At 48.9% G+C, this 26,827-nt stretch overlaps 1 protein-coding gene across 6 annotated transcripts; it reads right to left on the reverse strand.

The window, feature by feature from the left end:
* On the reverse strand, nucleotides 1-26,827 carry LOC128346892 (neurogenic locus notch homolog protein 3-like). 6 transcript variants are annotated; one of them, XM_053300659.1, is made up of 20 exons: nucleotides 26,479-26,820; nucleotides 24,497-24,572; nucleotides 14,982-15,124; nucleotides 14,440-14,775; nucleotides 12,847-12,969; nucleotides 12,202-12,435; nucleotides 11,650-11,805; nucleotides 11,228-11,413; nucleotides 10,439-10,561; nucleotides 9,777-10,010; nucleotides 9,225-9,380; nucleotides 8,803-8,988; nucleotides 8,010-8,132; nucleotides 7,348-7,581; nucleotides 6,796-6,951; nucleotides 6,374-6,559; nucleotides 5,564-5,686; nucleotides 4,902-5,135; nucleotides 4,376-4,505; nucleotides 1-195 (listed from the first exon to the last, which is right to left on the reverse strand). In XM_053300659.1, the coding sequence occupies exons 1-19, from the start codon at nucleotides 26,573-26,575 to the stop codon at nucleotides 4,402-4,404; spliced, it is 3,210 nt and encodes a 1,069-aa protein (XP_053156634.1). In that variant the 5' UTR covers nucleotides 26,576-26,820; the 3' UTR covers nucleotides 1-195; nucleotides 4,376-4,401. The 6 variants fall into 6 exon arrangements, with proteins under 6 accessions (XP_053156634.1, XP_053156638.1, XP_053156639.1 ...); XM_053300663.1 differs by lacking the exon at nucleotides 9,777-10,010 and having other exon boundaries at nucleotides 26,479-26,827; XM_053300664.1 differs by lacking the exon at nucleotides 7,348-7,581 and having other exon boundaries at nucleotides 26,479-26,827.

The raw sequence follows: 26,827 nt of genomic DNA on the forward strand, positions 1-26,827 counted from the left end.
TGCATGAAACAGATTTTTTTATTTTTTTATTGAATTAATATACCACCTAATATAAAAATCTCTAGGTGGTGTACAGAATTAAAACAAAATATAACATATTCATAAAAAGATAAAAATCAGATTAAAACACATTAAACTTTAAAAACTGAATCTCAGTTGAAGGCCTGGGAAAACAGGTACCTCTTCAGGGTCCTCCTAAAAGCAAACAGAGAAGGAGATGCTCTTATTTCAGCAGGGAGCACATTCCAAAGCCCTGGGGAAGCCACAGAATAGGCCTGGCCCCGAGTTGTCACCAAACGAGTCTGTGGCACCCATAATCGGACCTCTCCAGATAATCTTAATAGGTGACAGGGTTCACAACAGAGAAGGCACTCTCTTAAATACCCTGGACGTAAGCCATTAAGGGCCGTTTAGGTAAGAATTAGCACTTTGTATTTTGTTCGGAAACCTATTGGCAGCCAGTGCAGTTCTTTTAGAATTGGGGTTGTATGGGCCCTTTGGGTAAACCCAGAGACTAGTCTTATTCTGTACCAATTGTAGTTTCCAAACTACATACAAAGGCAACCCCATATAGAGTGCATTATAGTAGTCAAGCCTAGAGATTACCAGCATATGTACCACCATTTTAAGGTCACTAGTCTCCAAGAATGGACGTATCTGGCGTATCAGCCGAAGCTGATAAAAAGCACTTCTGGCCACAGCCTCAACCTGAGAAACCAGGGAGAGTTTGGGATCCAGGAGCACTCCCAGACTACGAACCTGATCTTTTAGGGGGAGTGTAACCCCATCCAGAATAGGCAGATCTAAACCATCTCTCGAATCCCGACCCACTACAGACAGTACCTTTGTCTTGTTTGAACATAAGAACAGCCCTGCTGGATCAAGCGCAAGGCCCATCTAGTCCAGCATCCTGTTTTGCACAGTGGCCTACCAGATGCCGCTGGAAGTCACAAGCAGGAGTTGAGGGCATGCCCTCTCTCCTGCTATTATTCCCCTGCAACTGGTATTCAGAGGCATCCTGCCTTTGAGGTTGGAGGTGGCCTATAGCCCTCTACTAGTAGCAGATGATAGACCTCTTCTCCATGAAGTTATCCAAACCCCTCTTAAAGCCATCCAGGTTGTTGGCTGTCACCACATCTTGTGGCAGAGAATTCCACAAGTGGATTATGTGTTGTGTGAAAAAGTACTTCCATTTGTCAGTCCTAAATTTCCTGGCAATCAATTTCATGGGATGACCCCTGGTTCTAGTGTTACAAGAAAGGGAGAAGAATTCTCCACACCATGCATGATTTTATAGACCTCTATCATGTCTCCCCCACAGTCGTCTTTTTTTCTAAACTAAATAGCCCCAGATGCTGATCCCTAGCATGGAATTGGCCTTTTTCACAGCTGCTGCACACTGAGTCGACACTTTCAACTAGCTGTCCACCATAACCCCAAGATCCCTCTCCTGGTCAGACACTGACAGCCCAGATCCCATCAGCATATATTTGAGGTTTGGGGGTTTTGTCCCAATGTGCATCACTTTACACTTGCCAACATTAAACCACATTTGCCATTTTGTCACCCACTCATGCAGTCTGGAGAGATACTTTTAGAGTTCCTCACAACCCGTTTTGGATTTCACTACCCAGAAGAGTTTGGTATCATCTGCAAATTTGGCCACCTCGCTGCTTACCCTCACTTCTAGATCATTTATGAATAAATTAAAAAGCACCAGTTCCAGTACAGATCCCTGGGGGACCCCAGCTCTTACTTCCCTGCATTGTGAAAACTCTCCATTTATCCCTACTCTTTGTTTCCTGTCTTTCAACCAGTTAACAGTTCACACATGCACATATCCCCTTATCCCATGGCTTCTAAGTTTTCTCAGGAGTCTTTGATGAGGATCTTTGACGAAAGGTTTTTGGAAGTCCAGGTATACTATGTCAACTGGATCACCTTTATCCACACACTTGTTGACACTCTCAAAGAACTCCAGAAGGTTTGTGAGGCAAGATTTACCTTTGCAGAAGCCATTCTGGCCTGTAATTTCCCAGATCACCCCTGGGTCCCTTTTTGAAATTCGGTGTTACATTTGCTACTTTCCAGTCCTCTGGTACGGAGCCTGATTGCAGGGATAAGTTATATATTTAAGCAAGGAGGTTGGCAATTTCACATTCGAGTTCTTTGAGGACTCTTGAATGGATGCCATCTGGCCCTGGCGATCTGCTAGTTTTCAGTTTTTTCAGAAAGTTTAGAGCATATATCTTGTCACTTCTATCTGACTCAGTTCTTTAGCCTCCATCCCCAAAAGCCTGGCTCAGGAACAGGAATATGCTCAGTATCCTTTATCGTGAAGACCGATGCAAAGAACTCATTTAGCTTCTCTGCAACCTCCATATCCTCCCTTTCACTCCCTCATTGTCTAATGGTCCAACCGCCTCCCTGGCAGATTGTCTGATTCTGCTGTATTTAAACAAGTTTTTGTTATTCCTCTTGATGCTTTTAGCTAAATGTTCCTCAAACTCTCTTTTTGCCTCCCTTATTGTCACCTTGCATTTCTTTTGCCAGAGTGTGTTCCTTTCTGTTCCCTTCATTTGGACAGGCCTTCCCATTTCGTAAAGAAGTCTTCTTCCCTTTTATGGCTTCCTTGACAGTACCTGTTAGCCATGCTGGCATCCTCCTGGACTTAGTGGTACCTTTCCTCCTTTTGGGTATACAATCTAACTGGGCTTCTAGTATTGTGGTTTTGAGTAAACCCCATGAATTCTGGAGAGAAGTGATTCTCCTGATTTTCCCTTTCAGCTTTCTTATCACCATACTCCTCATTTTGGAATAGCTTCCTCTTCTGAAATTCAGTGTTAGACTTCCTTGGTGATTCCCTCCCGGCATGTATGCTGAATTTGATCACACTATGGTCACTGGTCCCTAAAGGGTCGATGACACTGACATTACACACCAGGTCCTGGGTGCCACTCAGGATTAAGTCCAAGGTCAACTTCTCTCTGGTTGGTTCCAAGAACAACTGTTCTAGTACACAGTCATTCGGAGTATCTAGAAATTTGACTTCTTTGTCATTACCCGACTGTGAATTTACACAGTCTATGTGTGAATAATTGAAGTCACCCATTATTACTGCCCTGCCTCTCCTTGACGCCTCCCTGATTTCCCCGATACTCCCAGTCACTGTCAGAGTTTTGATCCGGAGAGCAATAGCACATCCCCAGTAGGACATTTCCTTTCACACCTTGTATTGTCACTCACAGGGTTTCTGAGGAGGACTCCAGTCCACCGAGGTTTTCTACCTTGTTAGATTCTATCCCTTCTTCAACATACAGTGCTACACCACCTTCAAGGCGCCCCTCCCTATCCTCCCTATAGAGTTTATATCCAAAGATAACAGTGTCCTACTGGTTCTCACTGTTTCACCATGTTTCTGTTATGCCCACTATATCTATTTCTGTGTTAGCAACCAAGCACTCCAGCTCACCCATCTTGGTTCCGAGGCTTCTGGCATTGGCATATAAGCACCTATACAGTGAATCTCTTACCTGGTTCATGCTATCTTTCTTTTGACTCATTAACCAGCTGGCACAGTCTTCTGCCTGCTCTTTATGTCGTTCTGCTCTGTCTCCTTCTGTTTTATCTTAATCCTTTGCACCCTTGCACTTTAAAAGATGACACTTGCTGAACCAGATACTGTCCAGCTCCTGTCGGCTATTCCCCAGGCATCATTTTAAAAGCTGCTAAAAATGAATCCGTGCCTAACCCCTCCTCCTGGCAACAACGTCTCATCCATGCATTGAAACCCTTCAGCTCTGCCTGTCTCACTGTACTGCTAATGGAACAGGAAGCATTTCTGAGAATGCTACCTTGAGGGTCCTGGACTTCAATAAGCTAATTATCAGCATAAATTTGGCTTCCAGGACCTCCCGATTACATTTTCCTACATCGTTGGTGCCGACGTGCACCACGACAGCTGTCTCCTACCCAGCACTGCCTAACCGCCTATCTAAACACTGTAAGATGTCCGCAACCTTCGCAGCAGGTAGGCATATCACTGTGTGGTCAACACGTAGGTCACAAACCCATCTCTCTCTGCCTCCAATGATTGCATCACCAACTACAAGGAGGCTGCCACTCCCCAGAGGAATATCCCCTGTGTGAGAGGATATGGGCTAAACTTCCATGAATGGGGTACTTCTAAAGCAGCATTCCCATGTTACAAAAGGGAAAGCAAGACAAAGAATGGGAAATGCAGGCCAGCAGACATCAGGCAGTCCTGCAGATGTTTGACTTGCCACTAGCCAAACCCAAGAGAGAACTAAAGCGAAGTCCTCCTTCCTTCCCCCACCCTTTGGATCTGAGAGAGGCAAGCAGACAATGTTCTCACCAAAGCAGGACTCATCCACATCCTGGTCACAGGATGCAGAAGGCACGGCCAGTCACTGGGTTAGTGTCACAGATGGCGCCTTCACGGCAAGGGCTACTGACACAGGCATCATCCAAATGACAGAGGAGGCCTAGAAGAGAAAGGCTGTGGAAAGCAACTCTATGGCAGCAGTCTGTGAGCAGCACCCAGAAAGGGGTGGAACGGCCCACTGGGTTGGACTTCTGGGCAGGTTTGGCTTCAGTGGGCATCATACACAGGCTAATGCTGCAGCCCCAGAAGCCCAGAAGAGTGAAACCCTTCCACCTGCCACGGGCCATTCGGCTCCTGATCCTGGCCAGTGCTCCTCTCAGTGCCACCATGGCTGGAGCGGAGATATAGTGTCATGTGCTGACAATGCCCAGATGTCCCATACATTGGCTCCATTCCCTCCACATCACTGCCTAAACCCTCTTATTACATCCACCCCAAACCTGCCGGCCAGAACAGAGGAAAGAATGCAGCCTGGCACAAAGCAGGAGCCAACTACCTGCCCTGCCCACAGGACATTCACAGTAGAAGGAAGCCACACGATCATGACAGGTAGCACCAGAAAAGCAGGCAGCGGATTGACAGTCATCAATGTTCTCACTGCAGCTCTCTCCGGTCCAGCCATTGACACAGAGGCACGAATGGCCCCCGATGGTATTGACGCAGGTGCCCCCATTGTGGCAGGCACGGGGTTGCAGCTGGCACTCATCCACGTCCTCGGTGCAGAACTGGCCTAGGGCCAAAAGAGGAGAGCGGTTTTTGCTAGAACACCTACAAAGCAGAGTTGGTCCAACAGCTGCAGCACTCCACACTCACAGCCCCCCATTTCCTGCCCTCTTCTTTGCCTTCAAACTGCCAGGGCTGGAGCTGAACAAATGGTTTTCACCAAATGAACGCCTGCCCTCTCCAGGTTTGAGGGCGGGTCCCTTGACTTTCCCACAGAGGACGTGACCTTCAATTCCCTGGGCCAGGACAGAGCTAGCACTCTCCAAAACTAACAGCTACACTCCCCAACATGAAGGATTGTCGTTCAAGAAAAAAAGCAAATGCCTCTCCTCAGTCAAGACTCTGACATCCAGGCCTCCATATTCTCTGTTAAGAGACCCCTTAGAATCTCACACTGTTCTCCCCAAGTTCTGGCTCTGGCCCATGTCCCAGTACCTGTCCACTCTGGAGGGCACTGGCAACGGTAGGTGTTGACACCATCCACACACGTGCCTGCATTCTTGCACAAGTGGTCTGGACAATCGTCAATATTAATCTCACAGTTGTGTCCCGCAAAGCCTGGAAAGGGAGAAGAGGCTGCATTTGAGACATTCTGCCCTGGTGGTTGTTCAAACACACCAGGAAACCCAGCTGGCATGCAGATGCAAGTAAACCCGCCAGAGCAGTCGAGCCATGTAGCACTGAGGGGACAGTTGGTCCCCAATCCTGTGGTGTGAAGTGTGAAGAACCAATGTGTGTGTGTGTGTGTGTGTGTGTGTGTGTGGGTGTGTGTGTGTGAGAGAGAGAGAGAGAGAGAGAGAGAGAGAGAGAGAGAGAGAGAGAGCGCATCGTCGGGTTGGGAATGTTGGAAATGGCCTGATAAGGGTCTTTTTAGAAGGAGTCAGAGATGTTTCCAGCCCAATTAAGGAATCAGGGTCAGGGGCCAGAACAGAAGGGAACATTGGCCGACAACATGTCGGCATGTCATCTGACATCTCCCCCTGTCATGCATGCCCCTGCTTTCCCCCTGCCCTGCTTTCCCCTCACCTCTCACCTGCTTACGGGGCACCCTTGGGGCTGGGGGCAGCAAGGACAATGCCCCCCTCTTCACTTAGTATGGAGCAGTGGATGGAAGCAGCGGCATACCCGTTCCCCTCCCATGACTTGTCATCTTTAAATACTCTTCCAGTCCCCCTCCCCCACCTTTTAAACCAAAAGCTTTAACATCCAGTGTTGAGGTCATGTGGTTTTTTTAAGAAATACTACCTGGCATGCAGATGCAGGTAAACCCGCCCTTGCGGTCAAGGCATGTAGCGTTATTCCGGCAGGGCATGGAGAAGCACTCGTTGATGTCCGTCTCACAGCGCGGGCCTGTGTAGCCATGCCCACATTGGCACTGGAAGGAGGCTTTGGTGTTGATGCATTTGCCAAAGTGTTGACATGGATTGGCCCCTGGGGATGACACAGGCACACGAAGTGAGCATGGCTCCCTGAAAATCCTATCTCCTCAATCCTTACTCCAAAAGGGAAAGCCAGACAAGGAATGGGAAGTGCAGGCCAGCAGAAGCCAGGCACTCTTGCAGGTGTCTGACTTGCCACTAGCCAAACCCAAGAGAGAACTAAAGCGAAGTCCTCCTTCCTCCCCCCACCCTTTGGATCTGAGAGAGGCAAGCAGACAACGATCTCACCAAGGGAGCATTCGTCCACATCCTGGTCACAGGCAGATCCCATGAGGCCTAGTGGGCAGCTGCAGAAGGCACGGCCAGTCACTGGGTTAGTGTCACAGATGGCGCCTTCACGGCAAGGGCTACTGACACAGGCATCATCCAAATGACAGAGGAGGCCTAGAAGAGAAAGGCTGTGGAAAGCAACTCTATGGCAGCAGTCTGTGAGCAGCACCCAGAAAGGGGTGGAACGGCCCACTGGGTTGGACTTCTGGGCAGGTTTGGCTTCAGTGGGCATCATACACAGGCTAATGCTGCAGCCCCAGAAGCCCAGAAGAGTGAAACCCTTCCACCTGCCACGGGCCATTCGGCTCCTGATCCTTGCCAGTGCTCCTCTCAGTGCCACCATGGCTGGAGCGGAGACATAGTGTCATGTGCTGACAATGCCCAGATGTCCCATACATTGGCTCCATTCCCTCCACATCACTGCCTAAACCCTCTTATTACATCCACCCCAAACCTGCCGGCCAGAACAGAGGAAAGAATGCAGCCTGGCACAAAGCAGGAGCCAACTACCTGCCCTGCCCACAGGACATTCACAGTAGAAGGAAGCCACACGATCATGACAGGTAGCACCAGAAAAGCAGGCAGCGGATTGACAGTCATCAATGTTCTCACTGCAGCTCTCTCCGGTCCAGCCATTGACACAGAGGCACGAATGGCCCCCGATGGTATTGACGCAGGTGCCCCCATTGTGGCAGGCACGGGGTTGCAGCTGGCACTCATCCACGTCCTCGGTGCAGAACTGGCCTAGGGCCAAAAGAGGAGAGCGGTTTTTGCTAGAACACCTACAAAGCAGAGTTGGTCCAACAGCTGCAGCACTCCACACTCACAGCCCCCCATTTCCTGCCCTCTTCTTTGCCTTCAAACTGCCAGGGCTGGAGCTGAACAAATGGTTTTCACCAAATGAACGCCTGCCCTCTCCAGGTTTGAGGGCGGGTCCCTTGACTTTCCCACAGAGGACGTGACCTTCAATTCCCTGGGCCAGGACAGAGCTAGCACTCTCCAAAACCAACAGCTACACTCCCCAACATGAAGGATTGTCGTTCAAGAAAAAAAGCAAATGCCTCTCCTCAGTCAAGACTCTGACATCCAGGCCTCCATATTCTCTGTTAAGAGACCCCTTAGAATCTCACACTGTTCTCCCCAAGTTCTGGCTCTGGCCCATGTCCCAGTACCTGTCCACTCTGGAGGGCACTGGCAACGGTAGGTGTTGACACCATCCACACACGTGCCTGCATTCTTGCACAAGTGGTCTGGACAATCGTCAATATTAATCTCACAGTTGTGTCCCGCAAAGCCTGGAAAGGGAGAAGAGGCTGCATTTGAGACATTCTGCCCTGGTGGTTGTTCAAACACACCAGGAAACCCAGCTGGCATGCAGATGCAAGTAAACCCGCCAGAGCAGTCGAGCCATGTAGCACTGAGGGGACAGTTGGTCCCCAATCCTGTGGTTTGAAGTGTGCTTCTGGAAGAACTAGTGTGTGTGTGTGTGTGTGTGTTTGTGTGTGTGTGTGTGTGTGTGAGAGAGAGAGAGAGAGAGAGAGAGCGCATCGTCGGGTTGGGAATGTTGGAAATGGCCTGATAAGGGTCTTTTTAGAAGGAGTCAGAGATGTTTCCAGCCCAATTAAGGAACCAGGGTCAGGGGCCAGAACAGAAGGGAACATTGGCCGACAACATGTCGGCATGTCATCTGACATCTCCCCCTGTCATGCATGCCCCTGCTTTCCCCCTGCCCTGCTTTCCCCTCACCTCTCACCTGCTTACGGGGCACCCTTGGGGCTGGGGGCAGCAAGGACAATGCCCCCCTCTTCACTTAGTATGGAGCAGTGGATGGAAGCAGCGGCATACCCGTTCCCCTCCCATGACTTGTCATCTTTAAATACTCTTCCAGTCCCCCTCCCCCACCTTTTAAACCAAAAGCTTTAACATCCAGTGTTGAGGTCATGTGGTTTTTTTAAGAAATACTACCTGGCATGCAGATGCAGGTAAACCCGCCCTTGCGGTCAAGGCATGTAGCGTTATTCCGGCAGGGCATGGAGAAGCACTCGTTGATGTCCGTCTCACAGCGCGGGCCTGTGTAGCCATGCCCACATTGGCACTGGAAGGAGGCTTTGGTGTTGATGCATTTGCCAAAGTGTTGACATGGATTGGCCCCTGGGGATGACACAGGCACACGAAGTGAGCATGGCTCCCTGAAAATCCTATCTCCTCAATCCTTACTCCAAAAGGGAAAGCCAGACAAGGAATGGGAAGTGCAGGCCAGCAGAAGCCAGGCACTCTTGCAGGTGTCTGACTTGCCACTAGCCAAACCCAAGAGAGAACTAAAGCGAAGTCCTCCTTCCTCCCCCCACCCTTTGGATCTGAGAGAGGCAAGCAGACAACGATCTCACCAAGGGAGCATTCGTCCACATCCTGGTCACAGGCAGATCCCATGAGGCCTAGTGGGCAGCTGCAGAAGGCACGGCCAGTCACTGGGTTAGTGTCACAGATGGCGCCTTCACGGCAAGGGCTACTGACACAGGCATCATCCAAATGACAGAGGAGGCCTAGAAGAGAAAGGCTGTGGAAAGCAACTCTATGGCAGCAGTCTGTGAGCAGCACCCAGAAAGGGGTGGAACGGCCCACTGGGTTGGACTTCTGGGCAGGTTTGGCTTCAGTGGGCATCATACACAGGCTAATGCTGCAGCCCCAGAAGCCCAGAAGAGTGAAACCCTTCCACCTGCCACGGGCCATTCGGCTCCTGATCCTGGCCAGTGCTCCTCTCAGTGCCACCATGGCTGGAGCGGAGATATAGTGTCATGTGCTGACAATGCCCAGATGTCCCATACATTGGCTCCATTCCCTCCACATCACTGCCTAAACCCTCTTATTACATCCACCCCAAACCTGCCGGCCAGAACAGAGGAAAGAATGCAGCCTGGCACAAAGCAGGAGCCAACTACCTGCCCTGCCCACAGGACATTCACAGTAGAAGGAAGCCACACGATCATGACAGGTAGCACCAGAAAAGCAGGCAGCGGATTGACAGTCATCAATGTTCTCACTGCAGCTCTCTCCGGTCCAGCCATTGACACAGAGGCACGAATGGCCCCCGATGGTATTGACGCAGGTGCCCCCATTGTGGCAGGCACGGGGTTGCAGCTGGCACTCATCCACGTCCTCGGTGCAGAACTGGCCTAGGGCCAAAAGAGGAGAGCGGTTTTTGCTAGAACACCTACAAAGCAGAGTTGGTCCAACAGCTGCAGCACTCCACACTCACAGCCCCCCATTTCCTGCCCTCTTCTTTGCCTTCAAACTGCCAGGGCTGGAGCTGAACAAATGGTTTTCACCAAATGAACGCCTGCCCTCTCCAGGTTTGAGGGCGGGTCCCTTGACTTTCCCACAGAGGACGTGACCTTCAATTCCCTGGGCCAGGACAGAGCTAGCACTCTCCAAAACCAACAGCTACACTCCCCAACATGAAGGATTGTCGTTCAAGAAAAAAAGCAAATGCCTCTCCTCAGTCAAGACTCTGACATCCAGGCCTCCATATTCTCTGTTAAGAGACCCCTTAGAATCTCACACTGTTCTCCCCAAGTTCTGGCTCTGGCCCATGTCCCAGTACCTGTCCACTCTGGAGGGCACTGGCAACGGTAGGTGTTGACACCATCCACACACGTGCCTGCATTCTTGCACAAGTGGTCTGGACAATCGTCAATATTAATCTCACAGTTGTGTCCCGCAAAGCCTGGAAAGGGAGAAGAGGCTGCATTTGAGACATTCTGCCCTGGTGGTTGTTCAAACACACCAGGAAACCCAGCTGGCATGCAGATGCAAGTAAACCCGCCAGAGCAGTCGAGCCATGTAGCACTGAGGGGACAGTTGGTCCCCAATCCTGTGGTTTGAAGTGTGCTTCTGGAAGAACTAGTGTGTGTGTGTGTGTGTGTGTTTGTGTGTGTGTGTGTGTGTGAGAGAGAGAGAGAGAGAGAGAGCGCATCGTCGGGTTGGGAATGTTGGAAATGGCCTGATAAGGGTCTTTTTAGAAGGAGTCAGAGATGTTTCCAGCCCAATTAAGGAACCAGGGTCAGGGGCCAGAACAGAAGGGAACATTGGCCGACAACATGTCGGCATGTCATCTGACATCTCCCCCTGTCATGCATGCCCCTGCTTTCCCCCTGCCCTGCTTTCCCCTCACCTCTCACCTGCTTACGGGGCACCCTTGGGGCTGGGGGCAGCAAGGACAATGCCCCCCTCTTCACTTAGTATGGAGCAGTGGATGGAAGCAGCGGCATACCCGTTCCCCTCCCATGACTTGTCATCTTTAAATACTCTTCCAGTCCCCCTCCCCCACCTTTTAAACCAAAAGCTTTAACATCCAGTGTTGAGGTCATGTGGTTTTTTTAAGAAATACTACCTGGCATGCAGATGCAGGTAAACCCGCCCTTGCGGTCAAGGCATGTAGCGTTATTCCGGCAGGGCATGGAGAAGCACTCGTTGATGTCCGTCTCACAGCGCGGGCCTGTGTAGCCATGCCCACATTGGCACTGGAAGGAGGCTTTGGTGTTGATGCATTTGCCAAAGTGTTGACAAGGATTGGCCCCTGGGGATGACACAGGCACACGAAGTGAGCATGGCTCCCTGAAAATCCTATCTCCTCAATCCTTACTCCAAAAGGGAAAGCCAGACAAGGAATGGGAAGTGCAGGCCAGCAGAAGCCAGGCACTCTTGCAGGTGTCTGACTTGCCACTAGCCAAACCCAAGAGAGAACTAAAGCGAAGTCCTCCTTCCTCCCCCCACCCTTTGGATCTGAGAGAGGCAAGCAGACAACGATCTCACCAAGGGAGCATTCGTCCACATCCTGGTCACAGGCAGATCCCATGAGGCCTAGTGGGCAGCTGCAGAAGGCACGGCCAGTCACTGGGTTAGTGTCACAGATGGCGCCTTCACGGCAAGGGCTACTGACACAGGCATCATCCAAATGACAGAGGAGGCCTAGAAGAGAAAGGCTGTGGAAAGCAACTCTATGGCAGCAGTCTGTGAGCAGCACCCAGAAAGGGGTGGAACGGCCCACTGGGTTGGACTTCTGGGCAGGTTTGGCTTCAGTGGGCATCATACACAGGCTAATGCTGCAGCCCCAGAAGCCCAGAAGAGTGAAACCCTTCCACCTGCCACGGGCCATTCGGCTCCTGATCCTTGCCAGTGCTCCTCTCAGTGCCACCATGGCTGGAGCGGAGACATAGTGTCATGTGCTGACAATGCCCAGATGTCCCATACATTGGCTCCATTCCCTCCACATCACTGCCTAAACCCTCTTATTACATCCACCCCAAACCTGCCGGCCAGAACAGAGGAAAGAATGCAGCCTGGCACAAAGCAGGAGCCAACTACCTGCCCTGCCCACAGGACATTCACAGTAGAAGGAAGCCACACGATCATGACAGGTAGCACCAGAAAAGCAGGCAGCGGATTGACAGTCATCAATGTTCTCACTGCAGCTCTCTCCGGTCCAGCCATTGACACAGAGGCACGAATGGCCCCCGATGGTATTGACGCAGGTGCCCCCATTGTGGCAGGCACGGGGTTGCAGCTGGCACTCATCCACGTCCTCGGTGTAGAACTGGCCTAGGGCCAAAAGAGGAGAGCGGTTTTTGCTAGAACACCTACAAAGCAGAGTTGGTCCAACAGCTGCAGCACTCCACACTCACAGCCCCCCATTTCCTGCCCTCTTCTTTGCCTTCAAACTGCCAGGGCTGGAGCTGAACAAATGGTTTTCATCAAATGAACGCCTGCCCTCTCCAGGTTTGAGGGCGGGTCCCTTGACTTTCCCACAGAGGACGTGACCTTCAATTCCCTGGGCCAGGACAGAGCTAGCACTACACTCCCCAACATGAAGGATTGTCGTTCAAGAAAAAAAGCAAATGCCTCTCCTCAGTCAAGACTCTGACATCCAGGCCTCCATATTCTCTGTTAAGAGACCCCTTAGAATCTCACACTGTTCTCCCCAAGTTCTGGCTCTGGCCCATGTCCCAGTACCTGTCCACTCTGGAGGGCACTGGCAACGGTAGGTGTTGACACCATCCACACACGTGCCTGCATTCTTGCACAAGTGGTCTGGACAATCGTCAATATTAATCTCACAGTTGTGTCCCGCAAAGCCTGGAAAGGGAGAAGAGGCTGCATTTGAGACATTCTGCCCTGGTGGTTGTTCAAACACACCAGGAAACCCAGCTGGCATGCAGATGCAAGTAAACCCGCCAGAGCAGTCGAGCCATGTAGCACTGAGGGGACAGTTGGTCCCCAATCCTGTGGTGTGAAGTGTGCTTCTGGAAGAACTAGTGTGTGTGTGTTTGTGTGTGTGTGTGAGAGAGAGAGAGAGAGAGAGAGAGAGAGAGAGAGAGAGCGCGCCTCGTCGGGTTGGGAATGTTGGAAATGGCCTGATAAGGGTCTTTTTAGAAGGAGTCAGAGATGTTTCCAGCCCAATTAAGGAACCAGGGTCAGGGGCCAGAACAGAAGGGAACATTGGCCGACAACATGTCGGCATGTCATCTGACATCTCCCCCTGTCATGCATGCCCCTGCTTTCCCCCTGCCCTGCTTTCCCCTCACCTCTCACCTGCTTACGGGGCACCCTTGGGGCTGGGGGCAGCAAGGACAATGCCCCCCTCTTCACTTAGTATGGAGCAGTGGATGGAAGCAGCGGCATCCCCGTTCCCCTCCCATCACGTCTCCCCCTGTCATACTTGCCCCTGCTTTCCCCTCACCTCTGCCCTGCTTACAGGGGGACCTTTCGGGGACTGGGATCCATAATATTTATTTATTTATCTATGTAAGCCACTTTGGAATCTTTTGTTGAAAAGCGGTATATAAATATTTGTTGTTGTTGTTTTCACATAAGCACACTGGTGCCAGTCAGCCCTTTTTGACCGGGATTAATAAATTACAGTTACAACCTTGACCAGAGACTGCAGCAACAGCAAAACACACTCATGCTTATGACATTACAAAATAAGAGACAAGACACATGAGCTGTTTAGTGCAGAACCTCATCTCCATTCTATTAATTATGTGATATTTCTTACATTTCCTCCCATTTGATGAATTTGTCATGTCTAAGTGACCAATGGCAGCACACTTTCCAACCACATCACTCATAATGTGCAACTGTGTGGATTAAGTTCCAAGCCTGACCAGAGACTGCAGCAACAGCAAAACATAATGATGTTTATGACATCATCAAATAAAGGACAGGGTGTCTGAGCTGTTCAGCAAAGAACCCCATCTCTATCCTAAGCCACACTCACATGTTAGACCTCAGGCAATAAGGAGGAATAATGAATCAAGTCTTTCACTTCAGTTCTGGCTCACACAGCCCCAACTACAGTTTCAGCAGTCTGCCAATTCTGTTTCCTTCCTGTTCCACCAAATACCCCAACAGCTCCCATGAGCTTCCTGACAGGAGAACAGTGAAACAGAGCAAAAATTCACTCAGAAAGGGATTGTGTTCTGAGTGCCACTCTACACCACTCATCTGCCCTGATGAATCTTCTCACCCCAACTTTACCTTCCCAGGACACTCCCCACTCCTTTGCAATAGAGCTAAGCAACAAATTCTGCAACTTTTACTCACCAGGCAAGCAAGCACACTCATAGCTGAGTTCCCCTGTCTGGCGGCAAGTGCCGCCATTGAGACACTGAGAAGGAGCACAGGGTGTGGAGATGCTCTCACAGAGCTGCCCTGTGTAACCCGACTGGCACTGGCAGCGGAAGGAGCCAGGCGTGTTGAGACAGGTACCCCCATGCTGGCACAGACCGGGCTCCCGACATTCATCCACATCATTCCGGCAGTTACGTCCCTGGTAGCCTGGTGGGCATGTACAGTTGTAGCGGCCATTCCAGTTGGTACAGCGGCCACCATTAACACATGGCTTGCTGGCACAGGCATCTAGCAGAGAGCAGTCTTGACCTGAATGGGAGACAGAGTGCCTAATGACCCTTGAGTCTGGAAGGAAGAAAGCACATTTCTTCCCATAAAGCACATTTCTCTCCTAAGATGCGGATCCATCCTGCATTCCATCTCAGTGGGGCAGTTTTCCCATCAAAAACTAAAAGGCTTTTAGAACACCCACAGAGACCTATCGCTCCCCGTCCCACTTCATTGTGTGACCTCACCTCGGAAGCCCTTGAGACAGGTGCACTGGTAGTGTACAGTGCCATCACGCAAGGTGCTCTCACATGAGCCCCCGTTGGCACAGGGTGACTGGTGGCAAGGGTCCTGAAATTGGCAGTGCTCTCCAATCAGTCCAGGCTGGCATCTGGCAGGGAAGAAAAAGACAGTTTATTAGATGACATCTCACATTATTCCTATGCCTAACTCAAAGTCCCAAATCCTACAGAAATCAGGGAGAATGTGGGTAAAGAGGCAGCAGTAACAAGATGAGAAAAAGAAATTCCTAGGGAGGTTACCTACAGAAAGACGGGGGCAGTGCAATAGTTGCAGCTGGGAGCCTCAGTGAGGAATAAGTTCAGGCAGCTGTCTGACACTCAAAGTCTGCATTTGTATTCCCTACCTATATTTATCTCTCCAGGAGGTGGTTGGGAAATGCATTAACAATTGTCAAACTCATATATAATGCTAGAGGGTAGGGGTGAGAATCTGGAATAGAAAACATGACTATGAAAACAGTTTTGTACAGCGAAGCATCTCTGTCACAGCCTCGAATCAGCAGTCTCCATCAACGATTTTAGAGGCAAATGGACTGCAGGAGGCCCTGAACTTGTCCCTGGGTAGAAGGGCAAGACTCTAATTATTTGCCAACTAAGCTTTTTGATACTTAGGCATTCTTCTGCCATGCCCACGTGATTTATTATTTCAAGGCATAGTTAAGCCCAGCTTTCACCAGGACACATGCAACCTTTTGCTATATCTCCATGTATTTTAGGAGTCAGGACTCAGGAGCTCCACCCAAGCAACCGAAGATAACTGTACAGTAGCTCAGTGTGAACTCAGCTTCTCCCTCCATTTGGCAACAATCCCGCGAGGACAACTTCTAGCTCACAACAATCTTAGAACATAAGTATAATCCTGCTGGATCAGGCCCAAGGCCCACCAGATGCTGCTGGAAGCTACAAGAAGGAGTTGAGGGCATGTCCTCTCTCCTGCTGCAACTCCCCCGCAACTGGTACTCAGAGGCATCCTGCCTTTGAGGATGGAGGTGGCCTGTAGCCCTCCGACTAGTAGCCGATGATAGACCTCTCCTCCATGAAGTTATCCAAACCCCTCTTAAAGCCATCCAGATTGTTGGCTGTCACCACATCTCGTGGCAGAGAATTTCACAACTTGATTATGCATTGTGTGGAAAAAGTACTTCGGTTTGTCGGTCCTAGATTTCCTGGCAATCAATTTCGTGGGATGACCCCTGGTTCTAGTGTTACAGGAAAGGAAGAAGAATTTCTCTCTATCCACTTTCTTCACACCATACATGATTTTATAGCCCTCTATCATGTCTCCCTCACAGTCGTCTTTTTTCTAAACCCCAGATATTGTAGCCTTGCCTCATAAGAAAGGTGCTCTAGGCCCCTGATCATATTGGTTGCCCTCTCCTGCACCTTTTCCAGTTCTACAATGTCCTTTTTTAGATGAGGTGACCAGAATTGTACACAGTACTCCAGGTGTGGCCACACTATCGTTTTGTATAAGGGTATTATCATATTAGCCGTTTTATTTTCAACCCCCTTCCTAATGATCCCTAGCATGGAATTGGCCTTTTTCACAGCTGCTGCACATTGAGTTGACACTTTCAACGAGCTGTCCACCACAACCCCAAGATCCCTCTCCTGGTCATTCACCAACAGCTCAGATCCCATCAGCGTATACTTGAAGTTGGGGTTCTTTGTCCCAATGTGCATCACTTTACACTTGCCAACACTGAAGCGCATCTGCCACTTTGTCGCCCATACACCCATGTTGGAGAGATCCTTTTGGAGCTCCTCACAATCCATTTTGGATTTCACTACCCGAAAGACTTTGGTATCATCTGCAAATTTGGCCACCTCGCTGCTTACCCCTACCTCTAGATCTAGATCGGGAAATTACAGGCCGGTTAGCTTAACGTCCATTCCAGACAAACTGATGGAAAGCATCCTCAAGGATAAAATTGTAAAGCAGACAGATGAACGGGCCTTGCTGAGAGTGAACCAGCATGGCTTCCGCAAAGGTATATCTTGCCTCACGAACCTTTTGGAGTTCTTTGAGAGTGTCGACAAGTGTATGGATCAAGGTTATCCAGTTGACAGTATACCTGGACCTCAAAAAAGCTTTTTATAAAGTTCCTCATCAAAGACTCCTGAGGAAAAGTCATGGGATAAGGGGACAAGTACATGTGTGCATTGCTAACTGGTTGAAAGACAGGAAACAGAGGGTAGGTATAAATGGAGAGTTTTCACAATGGAAGTAAGTAAGAAGTGGGGTCCCCCAGGGATCTGTAATGGGACCGGTGCTTTTAAATTTATTCATAAATGATCTAGAGGTAGGGGTAAGCAGCGAGGTGGCCAAATTTGCAGATGATACCAAAGTCTTTCGGGTAGTGAAATCCAAAATGGATTGTGAGGAGCTCCAAAAGGATCTCTCCAACATGGGTGTATGGGCGACAAAGTGGCAGATGCGCTTCAGTGTTGGCAAGTGTAAAGTGATGCACATTGGGACAAAGAACCCCAACTTCAAGTATACGCTGATGGGATCTGAGCAGTTGGTGACTGACTAGGAGAGGGATCTTGGGGTCATGTTGGACAGCTCGTTGAAAGTGTCGACTCAATGTGCAGCAGCTGTGAAAAAGGCCAATTCCATGCTAGGGATCATTAGGAAGGGGGCTGAAAATAAAACGGCTAATATGATAATACCCTTATACAAAACGATGGTGCAGCCATACCTGGAGTACTGTGTAGAATTCTGGTCACCGCATCTAAAAAGGACATTGTAGAACTGGAAAAGGTGCTGAAGAGGGCAACCAAGATGATCAGGGGCCTAGAGCACCTTTCTTATGAGGCAAGGCTACAGCATCTGAGGCTATTTAGTTTAGAAAAAAGACGACTGTGGGGAGACATGATAGAGGTCTATAAAATCATTAATGGCATGGAGAAAGTAGATAGAAATTCTTCTCCCTCTCTCATAACACTAGAACCAGGGGTCATCCCATGAAATTGATTGCCAGGAAATCTAGGACCGACAAATGGAAGTACTTTTTCACACAACGCATAATCAAGTTGTGAAATTCTCTGCCATGAGATGTGGTGACAGCCAACAACCTGGATGGCTTTAATAGGGGTTTGGATAACTTCATGGAGAAGAGGTCTATCATCGGCTACTAGTCAGAAGGCTATAGGCTACCTCCAGCCTCAAAGGCAGTATGCCTCTGAGTACCAGTTGCAGGAGAGTAACAGCAGGAGAGAGGACATGCCCTCAACTCCTGCCTGTGGGCTTCCAGTGGCATCTGGTGGGCCACTGTGTGAAACGGGATGCTGGACTAGATGGGCCTTGGGCCTGATTCAGCAGGCTGTTCTTATGTTCTTATGTCCAATAATCTGTAATCTATCCAAATCTACCAGGAAACAAACCTAGGGGATATGTCTCTGGTTGACCAAAGCTGTCATTTGCTCCAGTTTTTTCTCACTCAGCTGTTCAGAAGCAGAATATCCCCAGTACCCTAAAAGGGCAGGTGGGGAGAACTTTTCACAGGCCCACATACAAAGGAGACACCATAAGGCAGCAGGACAGGCAGTGATCACTGAGCATAGACAGAAAAGTAATGCAATCTTACATGAATTTAGATGAAAAACAACAGGGGGGAGAGGGGAGGGAGGAATGCGTGCTCAAGAGAGCAAATAAGATACAAGTGCACTCTTCCCTCTTCTGTCCTCAGTGTTCAAATCTCCAATTCATTCTTTCAGGATCCAGCAGTTTACAGCAAATAGGCCCATCCTGTCATTCAGAGATCCTCCACCAATTTGGTTCCAAAAGCTATAGGAAAGTGATGGGTGGTACAAGTACTGCTGGAACAGGGAATACACTGCTCGCTTCCCTAATCCGCTGCCCTCCTGGACTCTTTCATAGGGTTTCCTGATCCAGCCTTGGCAGGTGGCCCCCACATAACCGCAATCTCCCACACTCCTCTCCCCCACCCTCTCCCCATAGCTTGGCATTGCCAGGACAACGCAGAAAGGTGGTTCATTCTGAATAAGCCTGAACAGTGAGTTCTGGCCATGACAACAGACAGGACTTTCCAGCCTAAAGAGGGATCAGACAGGAAATGTTCAACCAAACTACCTCCTTGCTGTCATGTGATACCCTGCCAGGCAAAAACCCAACCATACTCTGGGATTTGTCAACTGGCCAAAGTTTCTCTGCAGCCCAAATCTACAGCATGTGTAGGTTATCTGGGGTGAGGAGCGGCCAACTAAAAGTTAACCCAGGGTGAAAGGCAGGCTGCTAACTAGTTTCAGTTGCCATGGGAACTAGAGAACTCAGAGAGAGAAAGAGATAATTGAAAATTGTGAGCTGCAGAAAGATCTGTCTGAAATCTGTGGACACTCTAGCCCTATTTAGGCATTTTTTAAAAATCAAGAAACTCATATGTGGTTAGAAGCATTGAAAACTGGTCAGAAATCCCACCCCGCAGCAAGTCACTCACTTATCTTGTCACTGTTTACATAAACAGCAATGTTTGTCTGCAGAGGGAAGCTCTCTAACCATGACTGCAAACACTTCTGTAGCAGCCACCAGGGGCACCATGTCCCTGCATCCATGACCCAGAAAGGAGAACTGGGCTTCTATACTTCTTCCCTGGGACTGCATATATATCACCAACTGTGTCTGTTCATGTTGTTACTCAATGCTCTGTGACTCAGCCCTTACGCCAAGGATGTGTAGGTGTCAGGGGCTTTGTGGTCTTCACTCACCTCATCTCCACTCCTATGAAACTGTTCACCCCCACCTTCTCCACACAGTTGCTCCCTTATTTTAAAAGGGGCAGAAAAAATCAAATACATAGATAAATAAAAATACAATATTGAAGGATAGCAAACATTTTATAATTTATTTGTACTAACGCTGAAATGGTCCTGACACACAACATAGATTCTCACTGAACACCTTTTCTCTTCTCACTGCATCTACCCAATTACTTCTTTCAATTGTTTCTTTTCTGTAGGTACATGTTCAGATTGTTTTTCCAGTGTGCTTTTCGTTGTGCTCTTGCAGTGCATAATGGTACTATACATCACTTGTGCCTTCTGGATTTTCAAAATCACGGTTGCTTTTGGCAGGAAACTTCATTCCCCATACCTAACCCATGTCCTCCAGTCACTCTCCATACTCAGAGAGTGACCAGGCCTCAAAGAAAGACAGCAGCAATGATACCACAGCAAAGCCAACATGCTGCTCCTGGTTTGGGGGATGTGTGGCCAAATAGGAATTTTAAACCTTTATTACAACTACACATGCATACCTGCCAACATGTCCCTATTTTCCAATTCACTTGAGCAGATTTGGGGGGCGGGGGGATTCAGTTACAAGTGACTTATAATCCCTTTTTGGTGAGAATTGAATATATATATTTTAGGAGACATCCATGTTCTCTCAGCCTCCCTCAATCCTTCCAGGGGCTCTTGGGTTTCATCATAGCTCTGATGAGCAGGCTGGACTCCCTTATTCTCTTCTCACCCATCTAGTCCCCGTGCCTTTCTTCGCTGAGACTGATAAGCCATGGGCTGGAGACAAATTACACCTTGCAAATAAAGGAAAACTAGTAGCTGGGATACAGCTCTTGTCCCCACTAAACAGTCCCCACTATAACAGCACTTGTCCCCACTAAACAGTGGTTCACCTAGAACCACCGGCAGCTGGTAAGGACAGCACTGGGGAGGGTTGGCAAGAGGAACCTTTAAAAAGGTGATTACCAGCGGTACCGGCAGCACCTGTAAGCCGCCACAATCAGCAGAGCTCTGCCCGGCAGCTGCCACAGATCTGGCACTCACCTGGCCTCTGCACATGCACAAAGGCCCGGTGAATGCTGGATCTATGGTAGCCACTGCAAGGGATGCCGGGCGGGGCTCTGCTGCTTGCCGTGGTTTGTAGCTGCTCAATAGTCACTTCTTAAAGGTACCTCTCACCACCCCTCAGCGCCACCCTCACCAGCTGCCAGTGCCTAGAATCTCACACACCCGGAACCAAAATGCAATCTCTGTGGGTTGCAATGCATCCCCAACAAACTAAAATGGATTGCAAATATTAAATAAAAACAAAAGCAAGTAATTCCAATGTATGCGGAAGTCCTCCTCACTATAGGAGAGTTGCACAATATCCCCCCAACCTTTACAAGTTACACTAGAAGCAAAAGCCAGAGGAGATACAAGTGACTCATTCATTGGACCGGGTCTCACGATCAGTGAGACCCAGTCTAGGGTGCTGAGCGGGAAGGGAGACGGAGCCAGCGGGGGGTGGGGGCAGCGGGGGCCACATGGCCCCTGCAAGCCCCAGTATGCCCTGCGCAAGCGTGCAGGGCATAATGGGGAGACCCCTGAACCGGGAGGCTGCTTTTAAGCCTCCCGGCCGGGGGTCTACTCATGAGTAGGCGTGGCACGAAGGCGCGCCGCGGCTACTCACGATTGCAAAAAGCAGGTTTGCAGGAGCACTCGCTCCGCAAACCTGCTTTTTGCCAGGGGTTCTCGAGCGGGTTAGCCGCTCCAGAACCACCGGGCTCGGCTGCGAGCCCGGTGGTTCTGACGATCAACAAAAATTGGGCTAGCCTCTGCTAGCCCGATTTTTGTTGGTCTTGAGAATAGCCCCATTCTCTGCAATGATTGAAGCTACCCTAAACCTCAAAATGTTATGACCCTTCTTTGGATTGCAACATCATGAACTAAGGAGCAACATGTCTTACCATTGCCTATGTGTTCTCTGGTTGCCCTGAAATTTGTCACTTTATAGCACCACAACCCATACAGAACTGAAAAGTGGGACATGCCAACAAAGGTGTAAAAAAAGATGTCCACCTTTCAGTATCACAGGCAGGAAAGGAGAGTCTTGTGGTAAAGTGAAGGTAAAGTGTGCTATCAAGTCGATTTCGACTCCTGGCGCCCACAGAGCCCTGTGGTTTTCTTTTGGTAGAATGCAGGAGGGGTTTACCATTGCCTCCTTCTGCACAGAATGAGATGATGCCTTTCAGCATCTTCCTATATCGTTGCTGCCCGATATAGTTGTCTGAGAAACATACCAGTGGGGATTTGAACCAGCAACCTTCTGCTTGTTAGTCAAGCATTTCCCCACTGCGCCACTTAAGGTAGCCTTGTGGTAGCAAGCATGAATTGTCCCCCTTTGCACCTAGCAGGGTCTGCCCTGGTTGTACTTCAATGGGAGATGACATGTGAGCACTAAGATATTCCCCTTAGGGGCTGGGGCTGCTCTGAGAAGAGCATCTGCATGCTTGCATGCAAAAGGTTCCAAGTTCCCTCCCAGGCATCTCCAAGATAGAGTTGAGAGAGACTCCTGCCTGCAACCTTGGAGAAGCCACTTCCAGTCTATGTACTGAGCTAGATGGACCAATGGTCTAACTAGGTAAAGTGCAGCTTCCTATGTTCCTGTGTACAGGGCCACATGGGTCCACTCACAAGGTTATTATATGAAGAATATAAAATCTGTATAAGAACCTGGGAGAAAATATGTCTACCAAAATAGTCGTTTACTTATATATCTCCTAGTACAACATATGTAGATCAGACAAAGCTAAAGACACCAAAACGTAATTCATTACAAATTGCTAATTACTCCATATGGAAATTTATCTTCAGGATCCAGGGTGATTCTGTGGGAGGAGGAGTATTTTGTGGTAGCAAGCATGAATTGTCCCCTTTGCTAAGCAGGATCCGCCCTGCTTAAATTTGCCCTGATCAAATGGTTTGCATTTGAATGGAAGATTACACATGAGTACTGTAAGATACTGGAGACTATAGGACCAAGAAAGACTCCTGTCTGTAACCTTGGAGAAGCCGCTGCCAGTCTGTGCAGACAATACTGAGTTAGATGGTCTGACTCCGTATAAAACAGCTCCCTATGTTCGTAAGGGGGAAAGTAGATGATGCAGGGGCGTAGCAAGGTTGGAATGGGCCCAGAGACAAGATTTTAAAATGCCCCCCCACCTCACTGAAGCTCAGCTCATGAAGTAAAGAAATCTTAAATGAGGATGAATAGTGGTAATAAAAAGCATAGTAAAATTTATTACACACACACACACACACACACACACACACACACATCTATATATCTCCTATATGCCACAATAGAACATCATCCTAAATTATTTTTTTAAAGGTTTTGTAAATTGTGGACAATGCAAGTCATTTAATGGTACTAGAGAAGGACATGTTGTTCTGGTAGCTCCAGGTCTTAACACTCACATCAATTTCGGAGGATGAATACAACTGAAGGAAGCCCGGGCGAGTGCACGGCTGGGGGAGTCAGTCATGTGACTTGCCTCTGCCTCCCCCAAGGCAGTGGGCCCCCAGACAACTGTCTCCCCTTGCCCTATTATAGTTACGCCCCTGAGATGATGTAACAGACAGTGGCAAGGTAAGGAGGGTTTTGCTCTTGTGTACTTCCTATGCTGTTATCTCAAGACACACACATATGTACACTTGATATGTGAATGGAAGCACATGAATGATGGTTCTATCATGTCTGACTCAACCCCAAGATGGCCTGCTTCATAGATTAGCCACACAAGCAGCGGCTCCCAGGAACACAAAGCAAGGATAAGGGAGACCAGAAGACCTAGTCTTGAACAGATAACTCCTCTTTGTACTCCAATACTAAGAACATAGGAAGCTGCCATATACCGAGTCAGACCATTGGTCTATCTAGCTCAGTTCAGACCTTGCTTAGCTAATGGGGCAAGTCATGCTTGCTACCACAAGACCAGCTCTCCTCCTACCTAACTTAGTGAATGTATATCCTGCTCTTCCCCCAAAGAACCTTGGGCATCATAAAGATTCTTCCTGCTTTTTATAGCCCTGTGAGGTAGTTTAGGCCAAGAGATAGCACCTGCCCCCAAATCTCCCAAAACACTTCATGGCTGATGAGGGATTCAAGTTCAGGTTTCCTACATCCAGTCTATCCACCAGACCAGGCTGATACTAATTTGATGTTGGGACCAAATGACTCAGATGCCCCATAGCAAACAGTATCCCAATCAGTTCCACTTTATGCTTCCACTCAGAAACACACAGTGGAAGCCAATTTCTACGAGCTAGCAGGAACACCTCCCAATTTCCACAAGCCAAAAAACAACAGTTGTTTCAGTCTTTGCTTACTCCAAGCCTGACTTAGAATCTTGTCCACAACAGGAGTAGGATAGCATCCCTTCTCAAAGCGCTACTAAGGTTCACCTCACGCTGTAGCTTATTAAGAGTTTCCAAGCCTCCTATTGCCCAAGCTTTACTGAACCTCACCAACAAAACCCCCCAGCTCTCCCACTCAAGCCCAAAATAAATAAATAAAATCACAACAGGTTTACAAATCAGAAAGTGCCAGCTTTCCCTTTACAAGCAATAAACCAACCCTGTCACACACTCAGCTGGTTCAATGCACTAGACATTATTGAACCCACAGTTCAAAGTTGTGCAGAAGCTTCACTTACATGCAAACAGAAATTCTGCTAGAGTAAACAACACAGCTCCCACCATTTTCACAGGGCTTGTCACAGTCAAAGAAGGCTGCAAGGAGAGAGAAGGAACTTGATCAGAAGAGCACACACAGCAGTTGGAGCAGCAAAACAACATGTGGCCTTGGGAGAACAGATCCATCAACAGCTCTCAGCCATGGTAGTTCAGTTAAACATCTATGTATGTGTTTTTGTTTGTTTGTCATATTTATATACCACCATATGTGTGTCTCTAGGCAGTGTACACAATTTAAAACACCACAAATGTAAAACACAGTAAAAACAATTAAAATTATTTCACAGAATAAAAAAAAGTTAAAACAAATTTCATGGGATAAAACAATGAAACAGTTTAAAATTAATTTGACTTGAGGGTCTTCCTAAAAGCCCTATCTGGAGATGCCAGGGATTGATCCCCTCTGCATGCAAAGCAAATATCCTACCACTGAGGTACAGCGTCTCCCCACACGCCAGTCACCTGTATGCCACTTCTTTCCTGCCAAGCATGTGTACATAGAACTTAAATAGCCAGCCCTGGGCAACTCAGCAAAGAGGCACGTGTACAGGCCATTTAAGTTTTAAATGATATGGAGTCTAGGACAGCATGAGGCCGGGTACCTTAAGGACAGGCCTGCATAGGAGGCTGCTGGGATCTGAGAAGAAGGGGCTGCACACCAGGCAGAGGTTTGCCTGCTCTGGTGGCACAAAGGCAGCGGAATGACTGCTAGGAAGAAAGTGGCCAGGAAAGAAAGCAGTGAAGTCCTAATTTATTTTTTGTAGCGACTTGGCATTTTTGGTGAGGTAATCTGGACTCCATCAAACTGTTTCTATTGAGCAGTGCAGCATTAATATTTAATACTACTATTTACATGAGTTTAAAACATGCACACTTGAACAACCATTTCTTTTCACTTGGGTACCGAGATTTACTTCAGATTAGCTATGTTTCTCAAGTTGTAAAGTGAGGGGAACATTTTACAACATTAACTTGTAATGCACACAACAGCGCTGTAAGGAAATTTAATTATCTCCATTTTGCAGATTGGGGTGGTGGTGATGCTGTGAGAAACTGGCTTGCTTTAGGCTGCCTAGTGAGTTTCTGACAGAGATGAAATTTCTCTCAAAAGCTTCCTGATTTTTTTGTCCAGTCTCCCGGTTATTGCACTACAAGTGGCAGAGATGGGGTGGTTCTTGCTAGTTCACAAGTTACAGCACTAAAAAGAAATTGGAAGTCCATATTCCATCTGAACTGCGCTAAGTTGGTGTGTGTGTCTTTTTTGGATGGCTCTCTCAGCAAGGCAATTCTTAGGCTTCCTTAAGGTGTTTTATTAGTGAAATGTTGGAGAGTATAGAACCAAATTCTTCTTAAGCATTGCTGTAACACTAATCCTCAGCTTTTGCAGTTGCCACCAGCCCTGATGGTGCACAGGTAGTGGATTAAAACATGAAGGGTCTAGCCAAACTGTGTTTCCATGGTTATGACATACAGTACAATATTTCAGACTGGACATTAAGTCTCATGCCTCCATTCATAACTATCCACATTCATAACTATCCCTGTCAACCAAAGGTTTCTTTGCTTTAACTGATTAAACAGTGATCGTCTATTGTATTTGTAGTCGGACAGGACTCTGGTTCCTCCTTCACCCTTTTCTCCCCACTTCTCCTCATGGGGAGGAGGGAGAAGGGGAAAGAGAAAGGGCAGGGAATTGCCAAACACAGGAAAATAACTTTAGGCAACCCGCCCCTCCTCTTCACCTGGGCTGAAGACTCAAGGCAAGGAGAAGAGCCAAGCGGGGAGGGGAGTGGCAGGAGGGCTTTGAAAATGCTCCGGCAAAGTTTGGAAATGAAGAGGCCATGATCATCCCCAGAAGTGTCCCAGGCGGTGGGGTTGGGGAGGCGACATGCATAAACGGCAGCGAGTTCCTCACCAGACCCCAGGCAGGCAGCAGCCTTACCTGCGCTCAGTGCCAGCTGCGCCTGCAGCGCGATGCCCATAAGGGCGCAGCCCAGCCATGCCCGCCATGGAGCCCCGAGCCGAGATACCAAACCCATGCCCTCCAGCCCTGCTCCTGCACAGGCCGCCTCCCTAGAGCTCGAGGCGAGCTCCAAGCAGACACCGAGAACACGACGGTGCGGCGTGGTGCCTACTGCTCCTTTGCCCGCAGACCCTGGGAGGCTTCTGGGAGCAAAAGCGGGGCGGGCCAACCACGATGCCCGGGGGTGGGGTCCGTCGATTCCGCCCGCCTGGGGTTGGCCCGGCCCCAAGGCTCTCTCGCACGCTCACATACAGGCGCATACCCCGTG

This window comes from Hemicordylus capensis, chromosome 2, assembly GCF_027244095.1.
Source record: "Hemicordylus capensis ecotype Gifberg chromosome 2, rHemCap1.1.pri, whole genome shotgun sequence".
Taxonomy (NCBI): domain Eukaryota; kingdom Metazoa; phylum Chordata; class Lepidosauria; order Squamata; family Cordylidae; genus Hemicordylus; species Hemicordylus capensis.

Excerpts from the sequence above, each read along its gene's own strand:
- LOC128346892 (XM_053300659.1), bottom strand. The coding sequence starts at position 26,575 with ATGGGTTTGGTATCTCGGCTCGGGGCTCCATGGCGGGCATGGCTGGGC. Across the intron at positions 12,436-12,846 it reads GTGCCCTCCAGAGTGGACAG|GCCAGTTCTACACCGAGGAC; the intron begins GTACTGGGACAT and ends TTTTGGCCCTAG. Across the intron at positions 7,582-8,009 it reads GTGCCCTCCAGAGTGGACAG|GCCAGTTCTGCACCGAGGAC; the intron begins GTACTGGGACAT and ends TTTTGGCCCTAG.